This window comes from Lactuca serriola, chromosome 4, assembly GCF_051521515.1.
Source record: "Lactuca serriola cultivar US96UC23 chromosome 4, Lser_US96UC23_V15, whole genome shotgun sequence".
NCBI classification, from domain to species: Eukaryota; Viridiplantae; Streptophyta; class Magnoliopsida; order Asterales; family Asteraceae; genus Lactuca; species Lactuca serriola.
The window spans coordinates 56,894,549-56,908,722 of NC_136411.1; the positions used below are offsets into that span (position 1 = coordinate 56,894,549).

At 41.4% G+C, this 14,174-nt stretch overlaps 1 protein-coding gene across 1 annotated transcript; it reads right to left on the reverse strand.

The window, feature by feature from the left end:
* Positions 1-900: 900 nt before the first annotated feature.
* Positions 901-1,923, reverse strand: LOC145098403 (uncharacterized). Its single transcript, XM_079036034.1, has one exon. It carries the CDS (start codon positions 1,921-1,923, stop codon positions 901-903), a length of 1,023 nt encoding a protein of 340 aa, XP_078892160.1.
* Between the last annotated feature and the right edge of the window lie 12,251 nt (positions 1,924-14,174).

Below are 14,174 nucleotides of genomic sequence, written 5' to 3' on the forward strand. Positions count from 1 at the left end.
ACTTTTAGACTTAAAATATATTTGTTCAATAGCCAACACGGCCCGTGTTGGGGGTTTAAAATTCTGCAAATGGCTGAACACGACCCGTGTTCGCATAAGGTAAAAAGAACACGGGCCGTGTACGACTCTGTTTGCCACTTCCCACTTTTTGAACCCAAAAAATCCCTCTCATTCAAACGAAATGCTTTTGCATCCCGAGGTCCGTTTGGTGATTTAAAAACATGCTTAAATACATTTAGAACATTAAAAACCAAAAACTTCAAAGAAATGGAAGTTGTTTTTTTAAGAAATGACAAAAATACCCTTGGGTTGCCTCCCGGTAAGCTGCCCTTGTTTTAAGTCGTTGGCTCGACTTTGCCCCCGCATATGCTTTGTTCTAAGTATGTGGGCCTCTCCAACACATCAATCTTCTCGCCACCTCCTTCAACGGAACCTTCAACCTTCCTTTGGCTTTCTTTTTGCGCATAAAACAAAAAGGACTTAAACCTTTAATATCGGAGATTATCCACTTAGTCCCTTTTTGGTATTTATTCAGCAGGGTTATCAACTCATTCTTTGCCTTCTTCGATAGTTTATTCGAGTTGATGAGTGTTTGGGTGCTCTCCTTCTCGACATGTATTAGCTTTAAAGGGTTCGGTGGAGTTTTTGCTCCCGGATCTAGTGCTTGTTCCACAAGTGGAAGGATTTTGACTTTGGTGGATGGCTTGGGTTTTATATCATCACTCCTCACATGCTTCTTGTCATAAATAAACTCCAAACTCTCCAACACCTCATTGTCCATATCGACCTCCTTTGCAAGCTCTTTGGCTTTGTCCCTGTCTAGTTTTCCCTGCAAAACTAACTCTAGACATTCATTGTTAGACAATCTTAAACCCTTTTTAGTTGAGGGCTCGATCAAATTCACAAGATTGAAGGATTGAACCTCGGAAGGAACCTTTTTGCTTCATGAACATTGAAGTTGATAACTTGACCATCAAATTCCATACTTAAAGTTCCATTGTAGACATCAAATTTTGTTTTGGAAGTTTTAAGAAAAGGTCTACCTAAAAGTATGGAACTTGAACTTGGAGAGTCATCATCTCCCATATCTAAGACATAAAAATCAGCCGGGAAGATAAATTCATCGACTTGCAATAACACGTCCTCTAGTACACCCTTTGGGTGTACCAAAGACCGGTCGGAAAGTTTGATGATCACACCGTTTTTGCTCAATGTTCCTACACCAATTGATTTGAAAAGAGAATACGGTAGGACATTTATGGATGCACCTAGATCGAGCATGGCTCGGGGTACATGAAGATTCCCCAATTTGCAAGGCACGGTAAAGACACCGGGATCTTTGCACTTTGGGGGCATCCTCTTTTGCAAAACTGCGGATACATGTTCCCCAACTGTTATGACTTGATTTCCTTTTAATTTCTTTTTAGATACACAAAGATCCTCAAGGAACCTTGCATATCTAGGTACCTGTTTGATGGCCTCGAAGAGTGGAATGTTGATTTGAACTCTCTTGAACATTTGCATGATCTCATTCTCCTCCCGTTCTTTCTTCGTGCTCTTTAATCTTTCGGGAAATGGAGCAGGTGTGGCTTTAGACTCAGCGATGAAGGGCTTCTTTTCGATTGTTTTCTCTTCCTTCTTCTCTTCTTTGGTTGCCTCTTCGACCACTCTTTCTTCTTCCTTTTGATCAACCGACACTTTTGGACCATCATAGCTCTTTCCGCCTCTCAATGTGATGGCACACACGTTGTGCCTTGGGTTTGTTTCAGTTTTTGCAGGTAACTTTCCTTGAGAGTCTAATTTGCTTATGGAAGTAGCAAGCTGTGAAACTTGTTTCTCTAAGTTCTTTATGCTTGCTTTTGTCTCTTGTTGGAAAGCTTGTGTACTAGTTGCCAAACTCTTCACTATGTCCTCTAAGGACATACTTGATGAACCTGATTGTTAAGGAGGGTGTTGTGGTTACCTTGGCTGAAAGTTTTGTGGTGGAAAAGGTGGTCTTTGTTGGTATTGGTGTGGTTGACTTGGTTAATAATTTCCTTGTTGATTTCCTCCCCAACCTTGATTGTTACTCCATCTTTGATCACCCCATGACTGCTCATATCCCCTTTGATTAGACCAAAGAAAACCTCCCATGGCTTTTGCTTCTTCATAATCTTCCTCTTGAAGTTGAGGGAACATGTCGGTTGGATGCCCCACTTGAGTACAAATACCGCATGGGCGGGGTGTGGGCTGCACACCTTTGTCTTTGGCCAACATCATCACTACTTTTGTGAGCTCGGACAATTGAGCTTCAATCTGAGGAGTTTGACCTTCCTTTACACCTCGGGGTGCATCCATGTACCATTCTTCATCATGGCTTGAATGTTTGGAATCTTCAACCATGTTCTTGATTAGATTATGGATTTCGGTTGGAGTCTTATCAGGTAAAGATCCGCCACTAGAAGCATTGATAAGTCTTCTGTCGATTGGGGTCATTCCTTCAATGAAATATTAGAGAAGCTGATATTCGGTAATTCCATGCTTTGGGCATCGAGCACAAAGTTTCTTGAATCGCTCCCAATATGTGTGAAAGGCTTCTCTCTTGTGCTGCTTGATTCCAATGATTTCCTTCCGTAGGGCTGAAGCTTTCATCTCGGGAAAGTAATTATCCAAAAACAACCTTGCAAGATTTACCCAAGTAGTAACCGTCCCCGGTGGGAGGTCATAAAGCCAGTCTTTGGCTGCATCTTACACCGCAAAGGGGAATGACCTAAGCTTGATTTGGTCCTCCGTGACATTGTGTGGTTTCACACCCACACATACTACATGGAACTCGGTGAGGAACTTGTGAGGATCTTCGTTTTCTAGACCTCTAAATGTTGGGAGTAAGTGGATAAGCCCATATTTTAGTTCAAGGTTTGTGGCAGCTGGTTATGTGATACAAAGAGGTTGTTGAGTAACCTCTTGCCTCGACCATTGACGGAGAGTTTGTTCGGGTGGGGGGTTTGGAGGTGGATTCCCTCCATGGTTATCTCCCATGGTGTGAGTAGTGGTTGAAGTTTCTGTAGGTATAGTGTTTGGGGTATTATAGGTAGGTGAAGATGGTGGATTGGTATTTTTGGGTGAGGATGGATGTGATGAGAGTGAGAGACTTTCTGTTTCTGATGCGGAGACACTTGAGAGGGGTATGTCCTCCCAAATGTTGATGACCAGGGGAGTAGATGGCGAAGAAGTCCCGGAAACCGGTTGCCACTTACGAAGCTTCGCTTGCCTCCGTATTCTCCTTGCAATATTCTCTATCTCCGAATCAAGTGGCAATGGTGTACCTGTACGAAAAGATCTTGGCATAAAACAATTAGTAACACCGTGTCCCCGGCAACGACGCCAATTTGAAAGGCGTGTCAGACCCAACAAATAATGGGGTACGATATACTCCAAATAAATCCCACTATATTGCACTAAAAGGTAGTACAAGGCAAGCAGGGTCGATCCACAGAGACACGGGATAATTAGTCTATACCTCTTTGCACAAGGTACTATGGTCACCAACAGTAAAAAAAAGGGGGGGGTTAGAGTCCAATGACTAAACAAACAAATTAAAAACACACGCAATCAACTAAATGAGTGAATGAGATTCAGATTTTGTAAGGACTCCAACTTCATGTATGACAACTTAGCAATGTGACTCAAAGATGACACAATATTCGTTCAATTCTATCTAAGGTGGTACTTGAAAGTGCTAATAAGCTCTAACACTTCTCATTCACCATATTAATTAACCAAAACAAGCTCTTTGATTAACCCTAACCTTATTAACCTAATCTAAACAAGCTCTTAGAATTAGATTATAAGATTGCACGAAGCTTTATGTGAATGCTCCCAACAACACCCAATACTCCTCATAAGCTCGGGAGTGTAAAAGTGTATGAATAAGACTTACACTAAATTCATTCAATAGAGATCAATTTAATGCTTGCTACTTGTTCAATTTCACAAAACAATTACGGATTTTGTAAAAGAGATAACTTGAATGACCTAACCCTAATTCAAATGGCCAATAAGAATCACAATTAGAATCAAACATTCGATTGAAGCAAAATCAAATTCATTAGATATGAATTAAGAACAAACATCATGTCATATGATTCAAGTCACTAACAAGAAGTCAAAACATGAAATTGGAGAAACTAGGGTTCTAGCCACACATGGCTAGAACAAGATCACAAGTTTAAAAGATGGAATTAAAGTGCAATTACAACTTACAAATAAGAGAAATAATGTTTCCAAATGATAAATGATCAACTCCTTGCAAAAACCTTCGAAATCCCCTCTCAAAATGTGCTCTGATATGTTGTGTATGTGAAAAAATGGCCCTTAACCCGTAATATGAAAGATAGGAAAAATTGCCAAAAGTTGGTTTCTGGGTCGAACACGGCCCGTGTTGGACATAGAGTAAATCTGACACGACCCGTGTTCAGCATGGCCAACAGCTCACATTTTGGTCAACACGGCCCCTGTTGAACATAGAGTAAATCTGACACGACCCGTGTTCAGCATGGTCAACAGCTCCTCTTTTTGGTCAACACGTCCAGTGTTGGTTTTGTAGTGTAAATCCAACACGGCCCATGTACCCCTTTGACTCCGAATCTAAACTTGATTTTTCCAACTTTTTCGTTCTTCGCTCGATCATCCCGAAATCTTCACCAATGCTTCCCGACACTTCCCAAAGCGCGTTCCAACCTCCGGTTTACCTGAAAAAGACATTAAAGTGTACAAATAACGTTGTTCTAGAGACTAACATGAATATGATGAAATGCAAGACAAATAAAGAACAATTATGCTAAATAGATGTATGAAAAGGGACTAAAAGATGTGCAAAAAGGTGCACAAATCGCACCTAACACACCTCCCACCGAAATCCATGGCACACACCCTCAGCATATCCTCGAGTGTCTTAATAGTCCGCTCACTATGACCATCTGTCTGAGGGTGATAAGCAGTGTTGAAGTGCAACTTAGTACCCAACTCCTCATGAAACATATGTCAAAATCGAGAAGTGAAGCGCACATCACGGTGGATACAACAGAAACTGGAACACTATGGCAAGCAACGATCTCACGCATATACGCCGACCAATTTCTCGTCCGAAGAACTCTTCCAAATGGCAAGAAAATAGGCACTATTGGTCATTTAGTCCACTAAAACCAATATCGCGTCAAATCCCTTGGATGTCCTCGGTAACTTAATGATGAAATCCATGGTGATATGAACATATTTCCACATGAGAACCTCTAAGGGATGTAATTTTTCGTGCAGTCTCTAGTGCTCTGCCTTGACCACCCGACATGTCAAGAATCTCTCCACATACCATGATATTTTTGCTTCATGCATGGCCACCAACAGCTAAGCCTTAAAGTCTTGATACATCATTGTGGCTCCAGGGTGAATCGAGAACCTAGAATTATGCGCCTCCTATATCAATGTCTGTTGGACCCCACAAGGAACTGGGACCCAAACCCTTCCACACTGGGTCATAAACCCGCGACTATCGGTGGGAAATCTACCAATCTCAGCCTTGATCTTCTCTTTATTTCACTTTTCCATCCTAATTCCCTCGACCTGATCCTCCTTGATCAAATCCATGTGTGGTCTCGAACAAGAGCACTAACCGCCTTGCGACTCAAATCTTCGGCGATCACATTAGCCTTCCTTGGATGATAAATAATTTCACAGTCAATATACTTGACTACATCAAGCAACCTGCATTGTCTCATGTTCATATTCAGATGGTCCATAAGGTATCTCAGGCTCTTGTGATCCATGTATATGGTATAACGGACCCTACATAGATAGTGTCGTAAAATCTTGAGGGAAAACATCATTACCGCCAACTATAAATCATGTGTTGGATACCTAATCTCATGAGGCTTCAGCTTCCTAGATGCATACGCAATAACCCTACCCTACCGCATGAGTATCGCCCCAAACCTGTGATTAAAGCATCACAAAATACCAGAAAATCCTCAACACCCTTTGGAAGGGTCAATATCGAGGCCTCACATAATTTCTACCTCGGAGTCTCAAATGTATCCTGCTGCTTACCCCCCCACCACCCCCCCCCCCGAAAATCCATACCCTTTTTCATCAAGCAAGACATAGGAACGACAATCTTGGAAAAATTCTGAATGAACCTCTATTAATAACCTACTAACCCCAAAAAACTCTTGATCTCATATGGGAACTTCGGGACCTCCCATTGCCTAACTGCCTCAATCTTGTCCAGATTGACTAGAATCTCGTTCTGATTGACAAGGTTTCCCAAGAATTGGACCTCTACTAACAAAAACTCTCACTTGAAGAACTTGGCATAAAGCCTTTCCCTCTTCATCACTTCAAGTAACTCTTGAAGGTGCTCTTCATGTTGCTCCCTGGTCTTCGAGTAGACCATAATATCATCAATGAAAACAATGACCGTTCGATCGAGCATTGATCTGCGTATCTGATTCATCAAATCCATAATGCTACAGGTGCATTAGTGAGCCCAACGACATCACCATGTACTCATAATGACCATAACAAGTTCAGAATGTTGTCTTTTCCACATCCTCCTCTCTGACTCTCATATGATGGTATACTGACCTTAGATCAATCTTGGAGAACAAAAAATGCACCATAAAACTGATCAGAAAGATCATAAATCCTAGGAAGTGGGTAAGGATTCTTCACTGTCAATTTGTTCAATTTCTGGTAATCTATGCACATACGGTGAGATCCATCTTTCTTCTTCACAAAGCGAATTGGTCCTCCCCAGGGTGAACTGCTCGGTTGGATAAACTACTTGCAACAACTCTTGGATCTAAGAGGAAAAATCATGAAACTCTGATGATGTGAGGTGATACGACGCCTTAGCAATCTTGGCCGCACCAGGGATCAGATCGATCCTAAACTCCACCTGCCTTGTCGGAGGCACACCGGGTAACTCCTCTGGATAAACATTTGGAAACTCTCTAGCCACTGGCACATTCGCAACCGGATTCTTCCCCTCAAATTGAGTTTTGACCACACAAGCGACATAACCCGAACATCCATGCTGGAGATATTGCCTAGCCCTGGCTACCGAACAAAAAGCTAATCCAACCCTGGTACCCTCACCATAAATGGTTAGCTCTCCCCCACTTGGGACTTGAACCACCACTAGTTGTCTCTTACAACCGATCACGGTTCTAAAATTGCTCATCTAGTCTATTCCCACAAACGCACATACACCCCCCATAGGGTGGAAATTAGGTCAATCGGGTACGAAACCCCGAATATCTCCGATATACAATCGTGAAACACGTTAGAAGAAGAAAGACTGTGTTTGTTGGCGATGGAAACTCGCAACAGACACTCTAACTCTCCCAGTGCCATAACAAAATTCTCACTAAGAGAATATGATATGAGGGACCCACTCGCACCCGATTCGAAAAGCACAAGAGCAGGCAGTGAATTAACTAAGAAGGTACCTATCAAAATCACACATATAAGCATACATAATTTAACTTGACTAAATAATAAATAAATACATACCAGTTTACACCAATCCTTTGCCCCTAAAGGAAGAAGGTTCAAGGCGAACTTGACCTTCTGGTCCTCTGGGCATGAGCATGTGAAGAAACAACCCTCCATATCAAATATACACCTCATAGCAGCGATCGGGTCATTGACTTTGTCGAACTCCGAGGGCTTCGTGTTGCTGAAGTTTCGGTACTGCATCATACCTTTCCCCTAAAATCCCATAGTAGAAATAATTTTAGTGGCTGCGACATCAACAGCCTTTGAAATGGCGGCATAATGCTCATCGAATAGCTCAATCATCACAATCTTGACAGACCTAAACATCTTCGAGACCGCCTACCTAGGGGCCATGGTCACCTGGGTGGTGATCATCTCACGAATCTCGTGATCCATCAAACTTGGAATTTCCGGGCTGTCAGCTCCTGATCCTGATCCACATATGGTCACCATACTGAAAATAAACCAGAACTCATCAGAAAATCACATTATATTCCATCACATCACCACTCAACCACTAAATCCTTGGAATTTGTGACTTCCTTGATACGTGTATAGGTCCTGTGCTTTTAGTACTACAGGCTCATACTGCCTTCCACACATATCCGTATTCGTCTCGAAGGTTCACCACAAATTTATCGACCATAAGGACCAAGCAACTAAGATACGCATGCATCCTATGCTCACTCTCTAAAGTGTAGCTAACCATTCCTTATGCTGAATTTCTAACGACCATACATACTTATGAAAACTAGACTAACCTTGCAGTTGCCTTATGCATGCTAATCACACATAACACTATATTTGATAGATAGTTAAATAATTGATTCTACCCTAAGCCCACAACCAGACAAGGAACAGGCAATAAGGTTAAAGCAAATATTCTCATGCCATAAAATATTATTTACGTATAACCATGATGCATACACAAAACAACTACAATAATAATGTCAGTTTCATATCTCATATCAAGAAATCCACTTAGGCTATCAGGAATCATAAATCATGCAATTTTGTCATGCAATTTCTGAAAATCCTTAGCTTATAAGTAGTATGCAATTCTAACATATCATAAATATAAATAAGTATGGGTATCTTGGGGAATAACTTTCCTTGGCTCCGATTGATTGTACACATCACATCCTTTCCCTTGATTTAAAATTAATTATGAAATTATTTTGCAGATCCATAGTTTATGTCTGGATTCACACAAGTGTTCATCCAATTCTCTCAAACCAAGGCTCTGATACCAACTTATAACATCCCAAAAACCATGGCAAAATTTTTTATTTTTAATAAAACATTGTTATAAAACCATAAGATAATCAACCATTGTTTTCAAATCAAATCCATGGAAAATATGAGTATCAATAATCTCTCAATACATAAAATAATAGGAGGAAGTGTGATCACACCTTCTCCTTTCCCTGATCATCAGAATTACATGAAAACATTGAAATCAACAACTATAAGCCAAAGTTTAGCGAGTTCCCCCAAAATACCCCACCCAACAATATATATATATATATATATATATACACACACACACACACACACACAATGCATGCACCCCAGTCCCACAGTATAAAACTAGATTTCCCTCGGGCGCACAATCCTAAGACTGGATTGCCCCTAAGCCCATATTCCTAAGACTAGATTTCCCCTAGCCCACAAGATACGACTGGATTGCCACGAGTTTGTTGGCCTATAACATAAAGCAGTACCGCCTTAGCCCAACCATACTATGTCGACATATGCAAACAAATAATCAATAACAAACAATATAGGTAATCATATAGACATACCAATCTAATAGTTCACTACCGTATACCAACGTCCTACACTCAAGGACATATACTACAGTACAAAGTATAGTGAGAAAACTCATCTTGTAGTCTAGAAAATAACAGTATTGGTCAAAAATATGATAACCAACTCTATAGGTCACCTATACAACAAACAAGGACCAATCCTCAAACTACAACCCAAAACCCCAAGTTTCACCTAAAATCATACTTGTTCAAAAAGTCAATGGTTAAAGTCAAAGTTAAAACTTAAAATTCATTCAGCCGATCGCCATGTCGTGAGCACCCATTGGTCACGTTGTGGCATAATGAAGATAACATAACCGTGGATTAGACCTTCATCACGTTGTGACAACCAAGGTGTCACCTCGTGAGGAACGCTCTGGAAAAATTAATGCCCTAAGATCTTACTCATTTAAGCCATGCAACCAAACCTTCCAGAATACCTTCTCTAGCTCAGAACACCATAAAACTCAAAGCATTTTAGACATGCATGTATAAAACACAATCTAGGTCAAAATGATGTAAGAATGGGGTCAAGATCTCATGCAAGAGTTCAAAACTCTATCAAACTTCAGATCCATTCAACTACATGTGGACTTTGGGGATCCATATAGTTGGCAACTTTATGGAACCCCAACACTCTAACTATCCTAAACATGAAGAAAAGCACATAAAAACCTAGATCTAAGCACATAGGACCGTAAAGCATGGAGCTTGAATACTCACAAAGGTCCAGAGTGTGTGAGAGAAGATGATGGCGAGGTTGCAAGCTGAGGTGATGAAAAAAAACTTCATCTCTTCCTAGCTAAAAATCACCCAAAATGAGCTCACAATCAACAGTGGAGGATTAGGGTTTTCTTGATGGTGAAGGGATGTGATGGAGGCTGAGGGTGACCAAACCATAGCCATCACTTCCCTTAAATTGGGGAACAACCCCCAAAATTAGGGTTTTGGCATGCAAGGCTGTCACGTCGTGACCCATATGTGGTCACGTCGTGACAACCCAAACGAGATGAGCGTTTCCTCAGGCATGGTCATGTCGTGACACATAGGTGCTCACATCGTGACCAAGGCTAAATTCTTAAAAGTTAACTAATAGCACAATATAAATACTTACCTAGATCTGGGTGTTACACCTTCAATCAACATTAAGAGAAGTGCAAACAAGAAATTATTAACATATTTAGTTTCTGGAATTTGAATGCACGACTTGTTCAATGGTATATCTATGATTAGATCTATCAAAACTACATTGTGGCTTGCAGTTGCATTTTTTTGTGGATCACTGTAAGTTGTTCACATGCTTGTTCATTGTCTATTCAGGTTATTTGTCATGGTGTTTCTATTTTTTTTTATTTCTCTCTGATTTTTTTGCTTGATTTTTATTGCTCCATTATGATTGATCTATTGGTTATCTGCCTAATACTTTTGGTTTTCGTTTGTAATTCAGTGAACTCTGGTCTCATATGAGTATGAATATGAGTTAAATTATAGAAAATTCTCGTTAACCTACTAGTATTTGATTCTCAAATTCCTAATTCATCGTGTGTTGACCTTGTGGTCTTGTTATCATGACTGGAACACCAGAAATGTAACACCCCAAAACTGTGATAAAATTTTTCATTTAAAAATCAATAGTTTAATCATCAAATAGACCCAAGTCAGTAACAATGTAAATTATCCAAAACATTAGAGTAATAGTATCCAAAAGGTGATGAAACCATGAGGGGAGGATGGTGTGTCATCACGTCGGGGTCTTATTTTTTGTACTAGAAGTACCTGAAATTATAAACATAAATTGTAAGCAAAAGCTTAGTGAGTTCCCCCAAAATCCCACATCCCAAACATTCAGCTGGGCCTAGCCCTGATGTAATGACCCAAAAACAATGACAAAATTTTCCGTTTTCATTCATTAACTGTATCAAAAGACATCGTTCATTACAATATTCCAATACATCAGAGTACAAAAAAAGAAAGTGCAAAAATCATGTGGGGAGAATGTTATGCCATCATGTCAGGCCCTTCCCTTTGGAACTAGAAGTACCTGAAACCATACACACAAACTGTAAGCATAAGGCTTAGTGAGCTTCCCAAATTACCACATACAACATACATATCAAATAACAGCAGGCGGATATGTTAGGCCCTTATCAACCCCCGGGTTCGTATCAACCCAAATTACAACGTATAACTGTGTCGGGTCCGTATCAACCCCGAGTCCATTATGACTCTGAGCCCATATAGCTCAATGCATAAATCATACAAGCACAACAAACATAATCATACAATAATATACAATTCTACTCATACAATAAAGTGGACCAGCCTTGGTGTCTTCGACCTACTTAAGGTGGTAAGAAGACTCGCCTCACAAACAGATGAAAAGCTGATTGACATGCTGCTCTGAAACCCACACTACCGATCACCTTTACAATAAACAACCAAAAAAACTCAAACTACCATTCAAATACCTAAATTGCCCCTAGGTCAAACCCTAGTCAATACCAGGTCAAAGTCAACTAAGTTGATTCAGTCAGTATGCAGGGCGTACTCCTCATGTATGCGGGCATACCTCGCTGTTGAACGAAGTACGGGGCGCTGACCTCGTACGCTTAACGTACCCTTCGGTATGCCTTGCGTCTTAACCCATTAAGACCATCTAGCACTTGCATGGGGGAACTAGTGACCAAGAACCCAACTTTATGACTTAGCACCCCCTAAAAACCTCTGAAAGGAGAACTCAAATGCCTTGAAGTACCTCCTACTCACTAAGGCTAAGTTTGGGACCAAAAAGGAAACTACTTGAGAAAAACTAGATCTAAGAGATTCTATCATGAAGTTTGAAACTTTTTACTTCCAAAAGGTGCTCAAGGGGGACTAAATGCTGGATCCAAAGCCTTGAGTGCAACACAACCACTTTAATGTTTTTCCTTCTACTTCTGGAGCTCTAAAAGACACCAAAATGGTCCAACAAGCTTCATAAAGCACAAACACTCTTAGGGTTTTCGAGATGAAGATGGAGGCTGAAGGTAATAAGGTGCTTGAGGCCATAAATGAGTTTAAATAGGGTCCAAACCCTAAAATTTAGGGTTTTCACTCAAGTTGCATATGCGCTGCATACCAGCGTACACTTAACGTACTAAGGCGCTCCAAAGTACCCCCAAAGTATGAGGGTGTATTCCCTGCGTACTCCAAAGGTCTTTTGAATTTACAGTATTGCCATCAGGGACTAAACTTGTAAATTAAACATAACTCAAGGGTTAAAATGAATACGTGCAATCTAGGTGTTACCACTCTCCCCCACTTAAGCCAGACTTCGCCCTCGAAGTCTGCTATCGAGAATAAATCTGGGTAGTTTTCTCTCGTCTCCGCCTCCGATTCCCACATCCATTCGAAAGCCTTTCAATATTGCCACTGGACCTGAACCAATGACACTTGCTGGTTGCGTAGTGAATTCATCTTTTGATTTAAAATCGCCACCAGTTTCTCTACATAGTTCAGGTGCTCATCCATCCGGTATACTACCTTGCCCACTCAGACCGAAATCCTGAAAGGTCCGATAAATCTGGGGCCCAGCTTGCCCCGCTTCCAGAATCGGATGACCCCTTTTCCAAGACGACAACTTCAGAAGCACCAAGTCTCCCACCTAACTTGAGATCTGAATGCTTCCGGTCGGCATAACTCTTCTGCAGGCTTTGCGCAACTCGCAGCCTGTGGTGCACATGCTGAATCAACTCTATGGTCTTAAGCACAACCTCAGTGCTTCCCATGACCCGATGACCAACCTCGCCCTAACAAACCGGGGTCCTGCACCTTCTCCCATACAACATCTCAAATGGTGGTCGATCAATACTTGCATGGTAACTGTTGTTGTAGGAGAACTCGACCATTGGAAGGTATGTGTCCCAACTCCTTTCAAAATCCAACACACAAGCCCGAAGCATATCCTCGAGCGTTTGGATCGTCCGCTCACTCAAGACATCGTTCTGAGGGTGGTATGTTATACTAAAATGTAACTGAGTACCCAACTCCTCATGAAACTTCCTCCAAAACCTGGAGGTGAAACGAACATCCCAGTCTAAGACCACTGAAACTGGCACCCCATGTCGAACTACTACCTCCCGGTCATAAATATCAGCTAACTTCTCTACGGTTATGCTCTCAACAATCAGAATGAAATACACACTCTTGGTCAATCTGTCCATGATGACCCATATGGAATCAAAACCATTCGCCGCCCTTGGCAATTTTGTGATGAAATCCATGGTGATCTCCTCCCATTTCCACATGGGAATGGGTAAGGGCTGCATCTTGACGTGGGGTCTCTGATGTTCGGCCTTGACCTTCCTGCAAGTCAGGTATCACTCAACAAACCAAGTTATCTCCCTTTTCATGTAGGGCCACCAATAACTCAATCTCAAATTCCTATACATATTTGTGGTCCTCGGATGGATAGAAAATTTTGACTTATGTGCCTCCTCTAGAACCGTCCCCCTCACCCCACCTGATATCAGGACCCAACCTCTACTGCACCGAGTCATCAACCCTCGGTTGTCCCTGAAAAACATGGGAATCTGTCCCCTGATATGCTCAACCTTCCGGTTCTCTCTTTTTAAACCCTTAACTTGAGCTTCCTTTATCATACCCAACAAAGGTGAGGTGACAACCAAACTCCGGCAAACATCTATGATAGGGGTACTCGTCGTCTTGCGACTCAAACCATCAGCCACCATGTTGGCCTTCTGAGGGTGGTACAGGATCTCACAATCATAATCCTTTACCACATCTAGCCATCTCCGTTGCTGCATATTTAGATTCGGCTAGCCCATCAAG